Raw genomic sequence first — 21,171 nt, 5'->3', positions numbered from 1 at the left:
TCGAGAGTCAGGATTTACATGGAAAAAAGCAGGTACGCCCATTCAGCTAGGGATAATATGACTTTGGCATCACTGTATCACGGATTTTCTAAAACTACCACTGAACAGAATTCGCGATCTTACGTCATTCCCACAGTGACACATTTACTGCTTCTGCTTTTTAAGCTGTACACGAGATTAAACAACACTATCTTCATATCAGGATGGTTGCTGTGGTGACTACTCTCCACCAGCAAGGTAAAAACTTTATGACTTATCTATACATTTCGATTACATACTCATCGGCATTAATACTTACACAATGACTGTTTTGCAGCCGAGAGAGTTGCTATGTGTTTCGACATGTTTATCCTTTGAAAGTTACCACGTGACTTGGTGAATGATTTATCGATAATGCAAATACATACAGCAATAGCAGCAGTGTATGCAACTTTGAAACATAAAAAAATAATTTATATCAACTTTGCTCTTTTCTGGTACAAACGACGCGCGTGCTAGGCCTTACAGCCAGTTTATGGCTATCGTTTATGCAAAAATGAACAACGTTATGATCTTTGATGCTAAACACCATACATGTAGAGTGGCAGTACTCACTGTGGACTTGTGTGAGGGTAGTGAGCGTATATTGCAACTTATGACTGATGCATCTGTCCCCAATTTGAATACACTCATTAACTCACTGTTAAAGTAGAATGATATCTGCACAACACTGGTGTATTCAAGAAATATGCTTAGACCAGATGTCTTAGATAGTCTAGAACTAATTATACCACAACACTTCACATGGAGAACTATGGCTTCCATGAGAAAGAAGAGAAGCGTGTTAATACTATTCACATGTTCAAGTGTTTAAAGTGGAAACATACGTAAACTGTTTTTAGAAATTTATAAAAAGTTACAGAAAGAAACCATAGTTTTAACCCTGTCGGGTATTATTTGTTTCCTGCACAGCTTATACCATTGTTGGGTGTGATATTTTGTTAGTTACCTCAAGTGGGGAGCGACATTCTAAACTTATGTAACTTGCTGGACGCATTATGATGGGAATGCACAGTGTCAAATTGATGGCCTGCCTCTTATTAAACTATTTTGTGATGCTTGTAAAAAGAAGCAAATCCATAAATAATTTCTCAATGCAATATTTTTCTTTCCTAAAATAATAATATGTGTAGTCACAGCAGCTTAGCAAGTTCGTTAGATTGTGGTAAAGGGTAATTATTTCTGTTTAGGAACCTAATATCATACCACAGTTAGTATGACTTTTTACTAACCATTGAAAGCACCACTGACATATGGGAGCCAGTGGCTCAGTCTGTCTGTCTGTTGTACTCATTAATCGATAGTATATAGATCATACTAATTCACAACACTTGATTGTTTGGTGTAAATACGAGTGTCTCCTGAAGGTATTTTCAGCACCACTTCTCCATACATATCAAGTATAGACACCATCCACACAAACGTACAGATGTAAATAGATGTACAGGACGGGTCAAACTGTGTCATCATCTTCTTCTAAATGGTGAGTTGAGGTAGTTCTGGCATCTGCTGCTGTCGCTATGGAAGTGCAGAATAGTAGAACAGCGGGTCCGATAAATCATGATGGAGACTGGCCGAGGGCGGTTGCTGCTTATACTGCTATTGTGGCGCACAGAACATTAAGTGAAACACAAGTTTGTCTTGGATTTTTTTTGGTACTACATCAGGGGTGCATTTCAGTGTGGAAAAAATACAATAACGTAAGAATAAATGAATACATTAATAAATGAATAACAACAATAATAGCTATATTAATGATAATGGACAGATAAGAACATACTTTCAGTTGCGACCACTTTCTTCTTTTTATTCCGGACACGGGCAGTGGCTGATCTCTGCTGCTGCTGGTACTTCATCTTGATCATCTCACTAACACGTACAGACCGTGAACGACGATGTTCGTGCAACTGGTTTTACAGTAAATATGGGGTATGGGAGTGGAACTTGATTCCTATTGGTTCGGAGGAGGGGGGAGGGGTTTCCCGCCATTTTTAAACCATGCTGTTGGCCAAGATCGGTGGGAGAGGACGACCGGACTGTACTACATTCAACTACCTCATGTGCTTGTGCTGGGCAAGGGTTCCCCAGATGCTCTTTAGGATAACAAGCCTAATGACACTAGAAGTGACATTAACATAAGATCGTTATCTGGTCTTGTTTTGGAACAGCTATGCTGCTAAAATGCAGAAGAATTAGCGACAATATCTCTTGAAACAGATACTTATCCACGCAATGCCGTTGAGTCTTGGATCCCATTAACACAGAAACGTCATGACTTTGTCATTAACCACGTCCATTGCTGATTTAATAAACATGGCTACAAAAGGACTAAAGTAATTAATATTTTCGTTATTCCTAATATATCTTATTATTATTATTATTTCTTAGTTATGCCCAGTTAAAGATCAGATCTGAAAAAGTTTGCTTGGTGGCATAGCTTGCTTTTTAACTTCTTTTCAAAATCGCTTCAAGAATTCACTTTGTTGTTTCTTACATTCCTCAGTCCATTGTTTTCCAGTGGGCCTATAGTTTGCCCATGACTATGTGACTTGCAACTGGGATCCCAGAGGGTTTCGGTTCGCTGAAGATATCTTGCGTGGCACTGATTTTTAGGAAACCGTGATTAATTTCTTCTAACCAAGAGAGTTTAATCTTTTTTTTATTTTACTACATCAAGTAGTTTTTTAGTTAATACAGTGTTGTCATTCTGCACATATGACTGAAGAACGTCAAGCAGCTTCTATGTATTGCATTAATGAACTTGTCAATCGCTGTAAACAGGTGTGCAGTTCTTCTGTCAATCTGTATACCACGTATATTAACGGGCCCATAAATTTTTATGAGATTATTCGCTCTTCCTTTTCATTTCATTAATTTTTGAGCGACTGCTCAGAGAAATAGTTTCTGAGACACATATTGCTTCAGACAAAACAACTGTCTTGAAATGCCAAAATTTCGTATTATGGTTTATCAATCGTTCATTGCAGTGATTCCATATTATTCTTTATGCTTTCTTACGTCTGGTGCGTCTTTCTCAATTCGCTTTACTGTCTACTTCAGATGTATATTTTCCATCAAATGACTCTTCTCGTATGATATTTGCAGGTCCGGTTTTGGATAATATTTCGAGTAACATTTTCGCGTACTTGGTTTATTCGCTAGTCTTACTGAAGATAGTTGTATCGTCAGCAAACCTAGATACTTCACTTTCATTATATGTTCTGGGATCACGATGTTTATACCCTCTATCTCTTTACTTCGTTCTTTGAAGATTTTTTCTAACATCTTGTTAAACAGAAGCTGGACTCTTCATCTCTCTTTAAAACTTCTGTACATACTTGATAAGTTTACCAAAAAACTTCACTTGAGGTGTTGTGTGGGTGAGAGTCTGACAGATTACTTTTCTAGTATTCCTGGTTAAACTTCTCTGATATTCCTTTCTAATCTGAGCTCCTCTAAGCTGTCCAAAAGGGTTTGTCTGTCAACAGAGTCATATAACTTCTTAAAATCCGCAAAGGTGACAGATGTGTTGGTAATTCGATAAATCCTTAAGACCGTCTTCAGACGCCAAATCTGAACAGCATACGATCTACAGTTCCCGAAGCCTGCTAGTTACTTATCAGTCAAACGACGTGGTTGCTGGTTTTTGATAAAACCTTTTATGTAACTGGCAGAAGAGACGGGCCTCTGTAGTTGCGACGGATGTACAGCAGTTTTCTTCCAGTCCTCTGAAATCGTTTCAGTTTTACCTATTTCTCCTACGAGTGCATAAACTCTTCATATGAGACCATTTCCTCTTATTTTTAATAGAAATCTGCTGTTATGCCATCTTCTATGTGTGTTTTGTTATTTTTGAGTAACTGGATTGTCTGTCTTATTTCTTGAATTGTTGGTGGATGAGTGTCTGCATTTGGTATATGTTTTTCAAAATGTAATCTTTCCACTGTGGATTCACAGTTCAATAAATTTTGAAAATAATAAACTTGTATCACGTAGTTCCCTTTACCATTTAACTCTAGTTATCTTTTAATTTGACGAAAACAATGTTTGTGGTTTAGAGCGACATAAATCCTAGTCGAATGTAAAGCCTTCAGGCCCTAATCTGGTCAGGCAATAAAACAAGAACAAAATAAATAAAATTAAAGATAAACTGAAAGATAAACTTAGGAAGATGAAATTTTCTTCTGTCTGCAGATATAGACACTCAAATCAAATACGTATCTTCTCATACCTCCAGGAAAGTCACTTGTATGTAAGTCGCTGCATGTGTTACTCAGTGGCTGGAAAACCTCGTCCCATCTGGTATCCGCGTAATTCAGAGTGCTGTCCGAGAACACCAGAGTCCTTTCCATCGCATACGCAACAATTAGGCAGTAAGCTGCGTGGTGCACCTGGCACCCGAAGCCACACTGCAAAAAAGAACAGAAAGATATAGGTCAAGAAAAATAATTAAATATTGCGAGTACTATACCCTGAAGGTTTACGCTTCCGTGCCAGCTACTGTTTTTATATTGTGTTTATTTTTTAGTGTATGCGGAATCAGTCTACACAATTCTCCTGGATAACTGTCTCAGTTCAGCGAGGGGGTCAGTCCACAAATTTCAAGTAAGCCGTCTCCAATTGAAGCCATCCTTACCCGATTAGATCACGCAGAACTACTAAATTATGAGGATGTTGTTTGCTACATTTCACTTTCTGTTAGATGTAGTCTCCGGCCGATTAATATGGGGTGATTTAGCGAACTAGACGAGTTGACATAGGGTGCCGGAGTATTTGTCAAACCAGGAAAGTATTTGTGCAGCCCTTTGTAGATGATGCCATCTCAGAAGAAGTCACCATGAAGAGTTAATAGAAAGAGCACCATTTAGTTACCAAGAGTGTTGAAACTGTAGTGTCCTGAGGATAGGGTGCTGCATGGGTAGGATGGCTTAAGTTCAGGTGGGGGTCAAGTGGTCGATGAGCCACCACCCTATGACTGTGGGTATGCCAATGCGGAGGGAAGAAGCCCGTCTGACCCCCGAAGGTGTTATGAAAACAGTCTTACAATGTTAAATATTTATTGTCCACTAAATACAACAGTTGATGTATCGAAGTTCGGGCAGATAGTGATGGCAGGAGCGCAGTCTGTAAACTCCTGCTCAGTATATGCTCACCAAGTTCTGTGCCGCAGCCACAATGGTAGCGGTAAAATCAGCGGTAAGCAACAATGTCGTCATGAATACTTTGCACCTAGAGTCATTATGCGTCATTCTCCGCGATCCCAAAGCACCCAACAGCTTCCTGAAGAAGGTGTACAAAGGAAATGCATCTGCGAGTTCTGCTCACAGTACTTGAAGTCATGCAGAGAAGTGCCATGGGCTGTCAATAAGAGAAACTGGTACCCCAGATGTCTGCCACAGCAACAGAGTTGAGTAGCAGCAGTGGCAAGCCTACTAGTAAGATCTCGAGACCACTTGCTGGGTCGTGACAGCCCCAGTTCCACATCAGTCTTGACTCAGTAGATAGCGCTGAAGCTCGCAGCGACTAAGTCCCTCCAGACAGGACTTGCTGTTCCGTAGAAGATTGAAGCCAGCTAGATGACGAGAGGATCTCTCGAAATGATTGCTGCAAGCATATCATAACTCCATGAGAACAGAATTTCTTCTTATCCAGGACAAGCTTGTGTGCTCTTCTACTGTAAGGCCAGATTGACAAAATTTGCCTTGGTTTTATAGTTTGGTCAGTTCTCTTATTCGTTTCAGGATTTCATAACTTCGCCTTTAAGATGCTCTTTCTGCTGTGTCAGTTTACTGGAAAGTTACGCTTGCATATGGCTTCACATTTCTCGTGACACTTTGCACAGTCACCATTTTGACAATATCTCTCCACCATCATGATGTCCTTCTGCTACGTTGCTAGCTCCGGCGCCCAGGTCATTCAGCCTGTCACAATAGCTGCTGTGTTCAGTGCTGCACCATCGATGGTTCTTTCTTGTTGGCATTCCGTCTGGATATCGATCGACTCTGCTCTACCTCTGGTGTTGCCAGGGAAGATCTTTGACTTACTTCCGGCTGAGTACCACTCCCCCAATCTTTAAAAAATCTGCCTCAAATTTCTCTGAGATGCTTCTGATGCAGTATTGACATACACCAACAGAATGAAATGAATGTGGAGATCTTTATTTCTCACTCACCCTGTCTAGTTCTGATCACATAGTAATCTATGTCAATTACGCACTTAATACTAAAACGTTAGTTCAAGGAACTCATATTGTTACAAGGACTCAATTTGTCTAGATTAATACTTACACCCTTACCCAACAATTCTTACTTACTACTCACATCCGTACTAGAATTTACAATTTCATGTAATCTCTTTATTTAAAAGGTATTTCATTACTTTACTGCTTTCTCAGTTATTCTTACTTCTCTTAATAAACCATTCCACTGGTATTTGATGTACAGGCAGTTCATGAGGGGTGAAGTTTCTCGCTTATGATAGATGTAGGCCACACAAAACATGACCAAACCAGCATACTGCTAAAAACTAATGACACTTATGGTCAATGCAGTCTGGCCTTGTTTTTCATGATAGTGTCGTATGTGTTAAAACATCTGCTCACCAGTGATTCATATATTTTGCGGTGGTATGTGTTTGTCTATGGAATGTAAGAGGTCTGGTTTTAAGGTCTCGTTTAGGAAGGTTATATTCTGGACTGAAATCATATCTAGCGGCTTTTGCGGCCAACACAATGTAGGTTGTGTCAGATTGACGATTGTCCTTCCAGTGACAGTAGCTGCAAGGCAGAATGTCAAGCCTGCTGTGTCGCAGGTCGTGGCATCGGTAAGCATTACGTTATCTCACAACTCCATCGTTGTTGTACCTCTTGGCTTCCCTTGCTCATAACTATTTACGAACGCCGCTTCTGAAGTGAACAACGAAAAATTCAAATATATGCCTCCTTTCTGAAAATAAGGATATGGTGACAATTCCCTCTGACATAATGGTGCTTTTGTCTTATCCCAAAACAGTTGTATTTAACATGTCCACACCGTTGTCTGGATCATCATACTAGGCGACCAAAAAGACTCTCTCTTTGGCAACCCAGTTACTCTTCTGCAGTCATTATTAGAGTTTTCAATACAGTGAATCGTGTTGCTTCCCTACAACAAAAATTTATCGCCAGTCCCAGCCAGTACAAATTAACACACATATTCAGAACATCATCTTCGTTCAGTGCCCCCCCCCCTTTAAAACAGTGTAGGTAATCCAATCACTACAATAGTCACATAACTTGACAATACCCTATGGTCTATCAATAAAACTTGAAAAGTTATCAACAAAGAAAAAGATCCACAAAATTCAACATTCCGTAATAACAAAATAAATAAGTAGTATAACATGAATATTTGAAAACATTGACAAAGAAAATGAACTATTTCACATATTACTGACAGAACATTTCACAAAGCCACGCCAGTCAGTCATTCTGTGACACTGTCTGAGTGCATATGGCATGTTTCATATTCATTTATCACTGAATTTCTATCTCTCTGCATTTATCTCGGATTTAACATCCTGCATTGGCATTGATACTGTTACCTGTGGTAAAACTAAGCTTATCTTTTAGAAATGCACTGATATCTTCAATTTTCCCATCACAGTGTAGTTCACATGAATGGATTATATCTTTCAACATCTCGCTTTTTCTCGCTACTGCATTAATAATACTTTCCAGTTTCATTAATTTCGTGTTTATTGTCTCTGTATGTTTGGCCAATCATTCACACCCGCAGGTGTATGTGTGCACATCTGTCCCTTGTCTACAGCAGTGGGAGTCAACCTGATCCGTAATGTCTAGTAGAGGGCATTCCAAGTTTCATGCAGGGCAGCAGGATGTAGGGTTTTTAAAAAAACATGTTCATTACGTTTCACAAAATTTTGACATATAATATTTGGTGACTAATTATTAATATATGCTTGAACTTGCTGTAACTTTGATTTATAAATTTTATAAAGTGAATTTGCTTCACTCTTTTGTAAATCACCATTACTGTGGAACCGGCGGGCACTTTGAAAATTTTACTACCAACAGAGACATGAAAGTGTGTGGTACGTTCAAAACTTTGACTACCCCTGGTCTACCGTATGTAATATATTGATTATTCCTTGCTACTCTAATGTTATCTCGAAGCTGTGAGAAAGGAGGACAGGGGCTCCAAGGCGCGGAAGCACAGATAGTGCTGACGGCAGACGAAACTAGGGGAGATATTGTTACATGAAGTAAACCGTATGGGGAGAAACTTGTCAAAATGACCGGCCGGGGTGGCCGAGCGGTTCTAGGCCCTACAGTCTGGAATCGCGCGACCGCTATGGATGCAGGTTCGAATCCTGCCTCGGGCATGGATGTGTGTGATGTCCTTAAGTTCTAGGGGACTGATGACCTCAGCAGTTAAGTCCCATAGTGCTCAGAGCCAATTGAACCATTTGAACCTTGGCAAAATGCAGACGCCTCAGGGCGCTAGTTACCCTTCAGGAAATTAACATGTAACTTCATATGTCGTCTAGACGCTGTAGTAGGTTGCCACCGTAGAACTTTGTAACCAACAGGCACGTATTGGCGTATAAAGCCAGCTTGATACCACCCCTGAGAACAGCAACGTCAGTAGGCTCACAGGGCTTAGAAGGAGAGCCGAGCCGAAACGCCAAACAACTGTTGACCTACTAGCCCCTACTCCGGGGAGCCCGAGGCGCAGGGCTAAGTGACGTATAACAATAATGTTGCAAGCTTTATTTGGCAGAGCAGTTACTTTTAGCTTTCAGCTGAACAATGTTGATACCAAATACGGACTTACTTAGTGCAACTACATTAACATCCCCGCCTTAGGAGCAGTAGAGGGGACCTAACAAAACCGTGATTGGTAGGCGCCTGCAGGAGACCTGCAGGATTGGCTGGGTGGCTTGAAGTGGGTAAAACAGTGCCCCCACACGACTCCTTAAAAACCCTAGGTTCCACATTTTGGCCGAGTACTCAGTCAGACGATCTGGGCGCCGAATCCACGTCCGTCAATTCCAGCCTCGGTCCAGCTCCGCGTAAGTCTGCTCTCTCACTTGGAGTGCCTCAGTGAATAGGGTCACATTCAGCATGTTTTATTTTGGAACTAAGTTGTTGCTTTAAGATGCTGCTAGTGTTTGCTACTGTGGTTAGCGTCCACTCCTGGGACTTCTGCAATGTCTTATGTTGTAACAGTGCTATTCATGCTTTTTCTAACCCTAGAAATAGGCTCCAGTGCATTAGTTAGTCCTGCCTGGAATAAACAACTATTTCAAACCCTGTTTGTCCAAGAATCTCCGCAACAAGTTCCCTACCAAATCTCACCACCTGCTTTTCTAGTAAATGCCTGTACTAGTGTTGGCTCACTTATAAGAAAACAATCAAACGCCTTCACCGTGAATTGTCCTTCTGCCTTCTGCTCTGTACTGCTCTGGAGGGCAGACTGACCATTAACCCCTTTTTTCCCTCTCCCACCTATGTTATGACACGACACGTATATTGTCACAGTTACACTACCTTTTAAGGAGAAATTCCTGAAAGGTTCATCTGAACTGGCTGTCATTCGGTTTCACCATTTTATTTTTAACCAGAAAGCCATATTACATATGATTCCAGCAATGTCGGCCTATCTTAATAAAGTGATAGAATGTCATGTCAATTCCTGCAAGTGCTTGGTAAATATGTTTTAAATTCATATTTTCCTGTCTGAAAACGATAATAAGGTTTTCATTGTCCTTTACCAACTGTTTTTCAATCCTACAATACGTCTGGCACAAATAAAGAACGTCAGAATTCATATGATACTCAAAACAAAACAAAAACTGGATATCAGATGCCAATTTTCCACTACAACACTGTGAAATACAAGTACACGGTTTGGCTTCACACTCATAGGTCGTGGCATATCGTTGCTTTCGTTGAGTATTTGGTAGGTGACTCCATCAATACTATGCAAAATCTCTTGTAATAGGTGGTATTTGGGCACAAATAGTGTTTTTGAAAATGCATGTAAGTGCTCAAAGAAGAAATCTGCATTGCAGCACCAGATAGACGAATGCACTCCACCAGGCGTAATGTTCCGTTGGTATCACAAAATCATGGTTTTAGAGTACCAGCATCAGATAGAATTCACGATCCAACTCTGCTCCCACACTGGGACACTTAGTGTCATATTTTCCTATACTGGAAATTCCAGGAAAAAAGACGGCTGACATTGCAGTTCCAGGACAGCTGGCTTTGCTGTTCCCATACATTCATTGCTCTCCTAGTATTGTGTTGTTTATCCCAGTGGTTATGTGCAGCTTTATATGCCAAAGTAAGCAATGGCGTATTGTGAAGTAACCAACTCAAGATACCTACCGATGCAGTTTGCTCAAGAATGTTTGCTTAGAAACAGCAGGAGATGCATCTTCACTCACTGACTGCAGCAATTCCTGTTTGGTTTGAAACAGATTTTCGGTGACAAGACATGACACTTGCAACCACTCTCTGTCAGTTAGGATCGTTTTTTACGACCACCGTAATTACACCACGTTTCTTGGCTCTTAGTGGTACACCATTAATCACAGAAATGTTGGAAAGTCCCCGTTGACACCCTGACAAATCGAGTAGCTTCATTCACTGGGTGATCATGGCATGACCAAAGACGACTGCTGCTTTCTGTCATTCTGTTACATCTGCAAAGACACTCACTTTAAAGCACTGATTCCATGCAGTCGACTTATACGTACACAACACTTCACTACCACGTCTTATGTTAGTGATCAAGTGTCACATGACCACATGATACCATTTCTACGCAACTTACAGCGCTTAAAAGTTGCCAGTGTGTCTTCTACATCTACATCTACATTGATACTCCGCAAGCCACCCAACGGTGTGTGGCGGAGGGCACTTTACGTGCCACTGTCATTACCTCCCTTTCCTGTTCCAGTCGCGTATGGTTCGCGGGAAGAACGACTGTCTGAAAGCCTCCGTGCGCGCTCTAATCTCTCTAATTTTACATTCGTGATCTCCTCGGGAAGTGTAAGTAGGGGGGAAGCAATATATTCGATACCTCATCCAGAAACGCACCCTCTCGAAACCTGGCGAGCAAGCTACACCGCGATGCAGAGCGCCTCTCTTGCAGAGTCTGCCACTTGAGTTTATTAAACATCTCCGTAACGCTATCACGGTTACCAAATAACCCAGTGACGAAACGCGCCGCTCTTCTTTGGATCTTCTCTATCTCCTCCGTCAACCCGACCTGGTACGGATCCCACACTGATGAGCAATACTCAAGTATAGGTCGAACGAGTGTTTTGTAAGCCACCTCCTTTGTTGATGGACTACATTTTCTAAGCACTCTCCCAATGAATCTCAACCTGGTACCCACCTTACCAACAATTAGTTTTATATGATCATTCCACTTCAAATCGTTCCGTACGCATACTCCCAGATATTTTACAGAAGTAACTGCTACCAGTGTTTGTTCCGCTATCATATAATCACACAATAAAGGATCCTTCTTTCTATGTATTCGCAATACATTACATTTGTCTATGTTAAGGGTCAGTTGCCACTCCCTGCACCAAGTGCCTATCCGCTGCAGATCTTCCTGTATTTCGCTACAATTTTCTAATGCAGCAACTTCTCTGTATACTACAGCATCATCCGCGAAAAGCCGCATGGAACTTCCGACACTATCTACTAAGTCATTTATATATATTGTGAAAAGCAATGGTCCCATAACACTCCCCTGTGGCACGCCAGAGGTTACTTTAACGTCTGTAGATGTCTCTCCATTGATAACAACATGCTGTGTTCTGTTTGCTAAAAACTCTTCAATCCAGCCACACAGCTGGTCTGATATTCCGTAGGCGCTTACTTTGTTTATCAGGCGACAGTGCGGAACTGTATCGAACGCCTTCCGGGAACTGTATCGAACGCCTTCCGGAAGTCAAGAAAAATAGCATCTACCTGGGAGCCTGTATCTAATATTTTCTGGGTCTCATGAACAAATAAGGCGAGTTGGGTGTCACACGATCGCTGTTTCCGGAATCCATGTTGATTCCTACATAGTAGATTCTGGGTTTCCAGAAATGACATGATACGCGAGCAAAAAACATGTTCTAAAATTCTACAAGAGATCGACGTAAGAGATATAGGTCTATAGTTTTGCGCATCTGCTCGACGACCCTTCTTGAAGAATGGGACTATCTGTGCTCTTTTCCAATCATTTGGAACCCTCCGTTCCTCTAGAGACTTGCGGTACACGGCTGTTAGAAGGGGGGCAAGTTCTTTCGCGTACTCTGTGTAGAATCGAATTGGTATCCCGTCAGGTCCAGTGGACTTTCCTCTATTGAGTGATTCCAGTTGCTTTTCTATTCCTTGGACACTTATTTCGATGTCAGCCATTTTTTCGTTTGTGCGAGGATTTAGAGAAGGAACTGCAGTGCGGTCTTCCTCTGTGAAACAGCTTTGGAAAAAGGTGTTTAGTATTTCAGCTTTACGCGTGTCATCCTCTGTTTCAATGCCATCATCATCCTGTAGTGTCTGGATATGCTGTTTCGAGCCACTTACTGATTTAACGTAAGACCAGAACTTCCTAGGATTTTCTGCCAAGTCGGTACATAGAATTTTACTTTCGAATTCAATGAACGCTTCACGCATAGCCCTCCTTACGCTAACTTTGACATCGTTTAGCTTCTGTTTGTCTGAGAGGTTTTGGCTGCGTTTAAACTTGGAGTGGAGCTCTCTTTGCTTTCGCAGTAGTTTCCTAACTTTGTTGTTGTACCACGGTGGGTTTTTCCCGTCCCTCACAGTTTTACTCGGCACGTACCTGTCTAAAACGCATTTTACGATTGCCTTGAACTTTTTCCATAAACACTCAACATTGTCAGTGTCGGAACAGAAATTTTCGTTTTGATCTGTTAGGGAGTCTGAAATCTGCCTTCTATTACTCTTGCTAAACAGATAAACCTTCCTCCCTTTTTTTATATTCCTATTAACTTCTATATTCAGGGATGCTGCAACGGCCTTATGATCACTGATTCCCTGTTCTGTACATACAGATTCGAAAAGTTCGGGTCTGTTTGTTATCAGTAGGTCCAATATGTTATCTCCACGAGTCGGTTCTCTGTTTAATTGCTCGAGGTAATTTTCGGATAGTGCACTCAGTATAATGTCACTCGATGCTCTGTCCCTACCACCCGTCCTAAACATCTGAGTGTCCCAGTCTATATCTGGTAAATTGAAATCCCCACCTAAGACTATAACATGCTGAGAAAATTTATGTGAAATGTATTCCAAATTTTCTCTCAGTTGTTCTCCCACTAATGCTGCTGAGTCGGGAGGTCGGTAAAAGGAGCCAATTATTAACCTAGTTCGGTTGTTTAGTGTAACCTCCACCCATAATAATTCACAGGAACTATCCACTTCTACTTCACTACAGGATAAACTACTACTAACAGCGATGAACACTCCACCACCGGTTGCATGCAATCTATCCTTTCTAAACACCGTCTGTACCTTTGCAAAAATTTCGGCAGAATTTATCTCTGGCTTAAGCCAGCTTTCTGTACCTATAACGATTTCAGCTTCGGTGCTTTCTATCAGCGCTTGAAGTTCCGGTACTTTACCAACGCAGCTTCGACAGTTGACAATTACAATACCGATTGCTGCTTGGTCCCCGCATGTCCTGACTTTGCCACGCACCCGTTGAGGCTGTTGCCCTTTCTGTACTTGCCCAAGGCCATCTAACCTAAAAAACCGCCCAGCCCACGCCACACAACCCCTGCTACCCGTGTAGCCGCTTGTTGCGTGTAGTGGACTCCTGACCTATCCAGCGGAACCCGAAACCCCACCACCCTATGGCGCAAGTCGAGGAATCTGCAGCCCACACGGTCGCAGAACCGTCTCAGCCTCTGGTTCAGACCCTCCACTCGGCTCTGTACCAAAGGTCCGCAGTCAGTCCTGTCGACGATGCTGCAGATGGTGAGCTCTGCTTTCATCCCGCTAGCGAGACTGGCAGTCTTCACCAAATCAGATAGCCGCCGGAAGCCAGAGAGGATTTCCTCCGATCCATAGCGACACACATCATTGGTGCCGACATGAGCGACCACCTGCAGATGGGTGCACCCTGTACCCTTCATGGCATCCGGAAGGACCCTTTCCACATCTGGAATGACTCCCCCCGGTATGCACACGGAGTGCACATTGGTTTTCTTCCCCTCTTATTTAAGTTGTAACTAATATTTGGTCAGGTGAGTTTATTGTTGAAGTTTTCCGTTTATCTAAAACTAAACAGTTAATTGTAGGATATTTGCAGGGTGTATCACACATTCTTCAATTGTTATTGAGATGCTGGAGTAATCTTTGTTAGAAACGTTACATCAAGCCACACATTCCACTTACCTGAACTTCATAAAATTATAAGAAAATGTTGAAAAGTTGCATCTGCAATATTCACCATCAACATTGGGTTTGCAGCGCTATTAACCATCTAATGAACAAGCTTAGCTCTTGTAGGTCTTAAAGCTGGTTGTATACGTTTGACAGCATCAGAGGTAAAGGGGCTTTCATGTGACAGAGCACCACACATTGTAGATCATGGACATCTCAAAGACGAGTAGTGCAAATAAGCCCTGTTATGCGGTCGGCCTAACTATATTCTTTATGCTATACTTGTGGGAGCAAGTCAAGTTTATGGTTAACCATGTCTTAATATCTTGTCGCTTCCTCTATGCAGTATTCTCCTCGTATTCCCTTCCTCGCCGGTTTTTCAAGAGTCTCATTTCTTATTAGTTCACTTAATTTTCAAGATCCTTCTGTTACGCCACATCTAAAGTGCTTTAGTCTGTTTCTTTTCACATTTTCCCACACTCTTTGAGTCACTTCCTTATATTACTTTGCTGTAGATATACATTCCCACAAATGCTTCACGAAACGTACTGCTCTTCCATGGATCCTCTCTCAGCGTCAGCGTCTGTTGCTGCAATTGGTTTCGCCGTTGCACTGGTATCACTTGTGATAGTGGAGATACAAGTGTTTTAAATGGCCACTTCGCTTAGTGGTGGTCATCAGGGTACCTTGTATCTATTTTGCTACAATCTATATTCAAAAGGAAAAAAACCGGGATAGTTATGTAACATGCTACAGCTTTTACGAATATTTTCGAATGTTCTCGAACGTTCTAGAATCAACTTGGATGTCGCATATTACACTGATGTGCAATCTGGAAGATTCATCTTAATCAGTGAGATGTGAGACGTAGCAAAGTCAGGAAAACAATTCATTGCCGTATTTAGAAAGAACATAGATATAGAAAGGATGTTTACTTGAACCACCTATTTTAGCAAAAAAAAAATCACACATACAATAAATATATTAGCGAATACAAACTGCAATATCAGAGCAAGATAAAATATTTACACCCAGTGACCAAGACGAATGCCTAAATTTCATAACAGAACTGCTGAATTCATTCAGTGTCCCCAGAACAGTCCATAGAAAAGTTTCTAACCAACGTGCAACTGAAAATGTAAATTTTCAGAAAAAGCTTCTAAAGTTTGAAAAGACTAAAGCTTACTTAATATATACACTCCTGGAAATTGAAATAAGAACACCGTGAATTCATTGTTCCAGCAAGGGGAAACTTTATTGACACATTCCTGGAGTCAGATACATCACATGATCACACTGACAGAACCACAGGCACATAGACACAGGCAACAGAGCATGCACAATGTCGGCACTAGTACAGTGTATATCCACCTTTCGCAGCAATGCAGGCTGCTATTCTCCCATGGAGACGATCGTAGAGATGCTGGATGTAGTCCTGTGGAACGGCTTGCCATGCCATTTCCACCTGGCGCCTCAGTTGGACCAGCGATCGTGCTGGACGTGCAGACCGCGTGAGACGACGCTTCATCCAGTCCCAAACATGCTCAATGGGGGACAGATCCGGAGATCTTGCTGGCCAGGGTAGTTGACTTACACCTTCTAGAGCACGTTGGGTGGCACGGGATACATGCGGACGTGCATTGTCCTGTTGGAACAGCAAGTTCCCTTGCCGGTCTAGGAATGGTAGAACGATGGGTTCGATGTCGGTTTGGATGTACCGTGCACTATTCAGTGTCCCCTCGACGATCACCAGTGGTGTACGGCCAGTGTAGGAGATCGCTCCCCACACCATGATGCCGGGTGTTGGCCCTGTGTGCCTCGGTCGTATGCAGTCCTGATTGTGGCGCTCACCTGCACGGCGCCAAACACGCATACGACCATCATTGGCACCAAGGCAGAAGCGACTCTCATCGCTGAAGACGACACATCTCCATTTGTCCCTCCATTCACGCCTGTCGCGACACCACTGGAGGCGGGCTGCACGATGTTGGGGCGTGAGCGGAAGACGGCCTAACGGTGTGCGGGACCGTAGCCCAGCTTCATGGAGACGGTTGCGAATGGTCCACGCCGATACCCCAGGAGCAACAGTGTCCCTTATTTGCTGGGAAGTGGCGGTGCGGTCCCCTACGGCACTGCGTAGGATCCTACGGTCTTGGCGTGCATCCGTCCGTCGCTGCGGTCCGGTCCCAGGTCGACGGGCACGTGCACCTTCCGCCGACCACTGGCGACAACATCGATGTACTGTGGAGACCTCACGCCCCACGTGTTGAGCAATTCGGCGGTACGTCCACCCGGCCTCCCGCATGCCCACTATACGCCCTCGCTCAAAGTCCGTCAACTGTACATACGGTTCACGTCCACCCTGTCGCGGCATGCTACCAGTGTTAAAGACTGCGATGGAGCTCCGTATGCCACGGCAAACTGGCTGACACTGACGGCGGCGGTGCACAAATGCTGCGCAGCTAGCGCCATTCGACGGCCAACACCGCGGTTCCTGGTGTGTTCGCTGTGCCGTGCGTGTGATCATTGCTTGTACAGCCCTCTCGCAGTGTCCGGAGCAAGTATGGTGGGTCTGACACACCGGTGTCAATGTGTTCTTTTTTCCATTTCCAGGAGTATATTAACGGAAAAGAAAAAGGCAAATCAGTATTCCTACCACAAATTCCTCTCATTTCACCCAAATTACTATTCAAATTAAAAGGCTCAAATTTTCGGTAATAACACTGCACTAGGACTACCAAGAAATCACAAAAGTATACATTCTACTAGTGTGGAGTGAATTTAAAACAATCGTACTGAGCACTCTTGAAACTTAGTTTCTGTGCATCTAAAAGCATCAGACAAAATCTAGTTTATAAGAACATTAGGTGATATACAAATGAAAAGCTTTTTTTTGCATGTTAATAGAAATTCAGTGGGGTTTCAGGACAAAAAATGACCTTGGACAGCTAGCTCGTCAACATGCTGGGTCAGGGATGCAGTGAATGAGGATGGCTGCAGAAGGATGATGTCAACTTTTCCCAACACTTCCCCTCTAACAAACCACACCACTTTCTAGGAAAGAAAAGATTCAGAGAAGTAAACCAACACATACACATATTTAGATTTTCCAATCACAGCCCGGTATTTTATCAGCATAAAGAATGAAACAGCCAATAAGTATGTTCCTCAGAGTTGGCCATCATGTTCTCTGTGCCTCACTTGGCGCCCAAATACCTTCAGAGCTCGGACTTTGTACACTGCTTGATGCAAGGAACAGTGGACCTCAAATTAAATATCGCACTGTCATTCTCACATCTAGACTCTCTTGCAATATTGTTCCATAACAGTACAAAATATATGTGCACAGTTATTCGCACCATTGGTTTAACTTACATACTTCACACCTAAAACATGACTACAGAGTCTCATATTGAGTGTCACAAAAGTATTACCAAGTCTAAACTTCTTGTAACAAGTATCGAAGTACGTAAAGGTTTTTCCTGTAACAGTAAAAAACATACATTGCTCACTTATTGGCACTATTGATGTAACTTGTACGCTATTGAGATGTAAATTTCATCACAAGCCGTGTTTAGAAGTTTCTCCGTAACATTTCACCTGGTGAAGGTAATGCGCCATTTTCCACACTAGAAAAAAATCTTGTTATTGAATGACTAATATAGATTTATTATTGTTTTCAATCTTTGCCTACTGCAGGTTATGTTCCACTTAAAAAACGAACTTTCAGGAAGTTTGAGAGATTTACCAATCAGAACTATGGTATGATGGCTTTCAAAGACGTGCTCAGGTTGTATTTCCTTTCCCTATCATTACCACTTACTAACTAATACCAACAGATACTTCAATCTAAGACCTATGGCTCGGGTACAACTAACGCCACATTTCTAGATAGTTCATCGCAACTAAGCATATTAAAAATTATTAATCATGGGGAGATCTTTAATGTGCTGATTCATGTAAAGGCATATTTCCATACTGGGCTAGTATATCTACGGAAAGCATCAAATACAACATGATAAACTCGTAAACATTTAGAACAATATGACTGCTGCCTGGTTTGCAACAAAGGGATTGCTGTACCACTACATGTAGCAATACTGGTAAGGTCTTTGGACAAGATTCCACCCAGAAGAAATTTCGATGTCTGCTCACAGACGGAAATTCAATCTATACATCAGAGTTAAATAGAGTAGGTAGGCAAGTGGGTCTAGATTCATAAGGATGCCTACCTCCATACCAGATAAGACTTTCAGGGTGTCAGTTTACACTTAAAGGAAATGTGCTTGTTATCTTCAAGGCCATCTGGGGAACCCCCACTCTGACCAAATCCTTGAGGTAATTGTATGTGATAGTAATGTTCCACTCTCTCTCCTCTTCTCTCCTCCCTTTCTGTCTGGACCAGTAAGAACGAAGCTCCCAATTCCCACATCAACTTTGATTACTACAGTAATTGTGTGGGCCTTTTCATTTGAGGGAAGGATCACAGCAGCAACAATGATACTTTAAAAAATTGTGGCAAATACCATCACGATTTGAGAGGTAAGATACTTGCACATTATACTGTCTGGCTGAATTTTTATAAATTAATAACACCATGGTGTAGTCTTAAAAAAGTTGTTAATTTTAACATAATTTAAGAGGTACGCTACTTTGAAATTACAGTGTGTGGCTGAATTACTAAAATGGCATGGCGCATTCTGCAGTGTGACAGAAAATATAAGTCCACCCACTCCTCCATGCTAAATGTGAGAGCGTTATCCTACCTAGAAATTGTAGCCAATATTACAGTAATTAATGGTCCGAAATTACTGCTGACAAGTTTCATACCTTAACTAACTCAATTAGCAGTATAGTGTCGGAAATTTTTTGTAAGCACTCCCACCTCCAAATTTAATTTGTTGGTAGCCAATGTTATTGTAGTTATTGGGCCCAAAAAGTTGCCTGGAAGTTTCATATTTAATTAAGACAATTAGTGGTATACTATTTGAATTCTTCTGTAAGCATCCCGCCTCCCAATATAATTTGTTGTATTCCATTCTAAGATATGTGTAAATATAATGTTAAACAAACACTGTAGCATATTATTATTTAATACATTACGTCAATATCCCAAGTTAAACAACTTCTGCAACACATTATTTTACAATAAATACGGCCTTGCTGGTACTTCAAATGTTTAACAAATGCTACAGAGCTATATTTAAACAAATTACGCCAATATTCAGCATTAAACTATTTCCACATTGCATTACTACAATAAATACTCTTATGCTAAGACTTTAAATGATAAACAGGGGCCACAACAAGATATTTAAAAATATTAACCCTGGCTACATACCATATATGGTTCATCCTTATGTTACTAGTGTGTCTGACATAGCGTGTGTGTTAAAGTGGGTGAATTGTCTTACTGGCAGCTATACTATAATGTAATGAAATCATGGCATTTTCTATATGCCCCAAAGTATGACCACCACCCAATATTCTAAAGACACACATATGCAAATATGAGATACTCGAATGTTTAGCAATTTCAGCACTGTATTATTTAAACAAAAATACGCTCTTGCTAAGTACAAAGTTAAGACTATCCCTGCTTTAGCAGTGTCATCGCTAAGAGACTCCCTCCATATTGATGCATGTATAACTATGGAAAATTCGACTCTGTACATTTACAACAAATCGCTAAATGGACGCTACAACCAATTACCATAATCAATATTAATTAAAAAGATTCCATATTATGTGGAAACAGTAATGTCACTGTAAGAATGACCACAGCAGACTTTTAAACAACAATTGAAGATCCAAAGCATACACACTCACAAACACAGTATACACACACACACACACACACACACACACACACACACACACACACACACACATTCACACACTCACAATACATCTCTAAAGCTAAACTGTAAACAATATACACCACTACTACTATTGTTGGAAGGAAATGGAACAGAGAGTCATTTTATTTTTAAAATTTTTTTTTAAAAATGCCATTTGAAGTCCCACATTTAATCGTCTCCATGGTGTGCATGACTCTCACAACAACACAGTGCTGTACAGTGGCCCATGTAATCATGGTGGAGCAACTGAAGTTCTCTAGAGCTACCCCTGTGTATCTGAGACAGCCAACGCCTCTATACCTTGTGTATAAGCACCATCTAGCCCAAGGAAGCACCAGCAGACTTATATCTCCAACCAACTTTCTTCCTGTGCGGCTGATCCCGGCAGAGGTTCGAGTCCTCCCTCCCTCCCTCGAGCATGGGTGTGTGTGTTTGTCCTTAGGATAATTTAGGTTAAGTAGTGTGTAAGCTTAGGGACTGACAACCTTAGCAGTTAAGTCCCATAAGATTTCACACACATTTGAACATTTTTTTGAACTTTCTTCAACTAGCAGACAATACACTTGCAGCGCCTGCTAATAACTGACAGAAAATAACCGACAGAAAACGTCCTACACATAACTCAGATAAAAATTGCACCACTTCATGTTGACACTTTCCTGCTGGCAGCACCCACACTAATGACCTTAGGCCAGTGTATGTGCTACCAGAATCAGCCAATGGGCACTGTATGCACCCAGTCTTAAAAACTACCAATTTTTCCTATAAGTCTCTCTAAATAACGACAATATTTCCGGCAGCGTCATTAATAAAGTCATTGCATCACAAGTGAGAGTCATCCATCACTGTACTATT

At 41.6% G+C, this 21,171-nt stretch overlaps 1 protein-coding gene across 1 annotated transcript in view; it reads right to left on the bottom strand.

Annotated features, from left to right (window-relative positions):
• Positions 1–21,171, bottom strand: part of LOC124790303 (alpha-(1,6)-fucosyltransferase-like) — a 174,286-nt gene that overhangs the window by 88,522 nt on the left and 64,593 nt on the right. The window contains exon 4 of the mRNA XM_047257777.1: positions 4,271–4,448. Within this exon, the coding sequence (XP_047113733.1) occupies positions 4,271–4,448 (178 nt within the window). The remainder of the gene's footprint in view (positions 1–4,270; positions 4,449–21,171) is intronic.

This window comes from Schistocerca piceifrons, chromosome 1 (genome assembly GCF_021461385.2).
Source record: "Schistocerca piceifrons isolate TAMUIC-IGC-003096 chromosome 1, iqSchPice1.1, whole genome shotgun sequence".
NCBI classification, from domain to species: domain Eukaryota; kingdom Metazoa; phylum Arthropoda; class Insecta; order Orthoptera; family Acrididae; genus Schistocerca; species Schistocerca piceifrons.
This window is presented reverse-complemented; position numbering and strand designations above follow the sequence as displayed.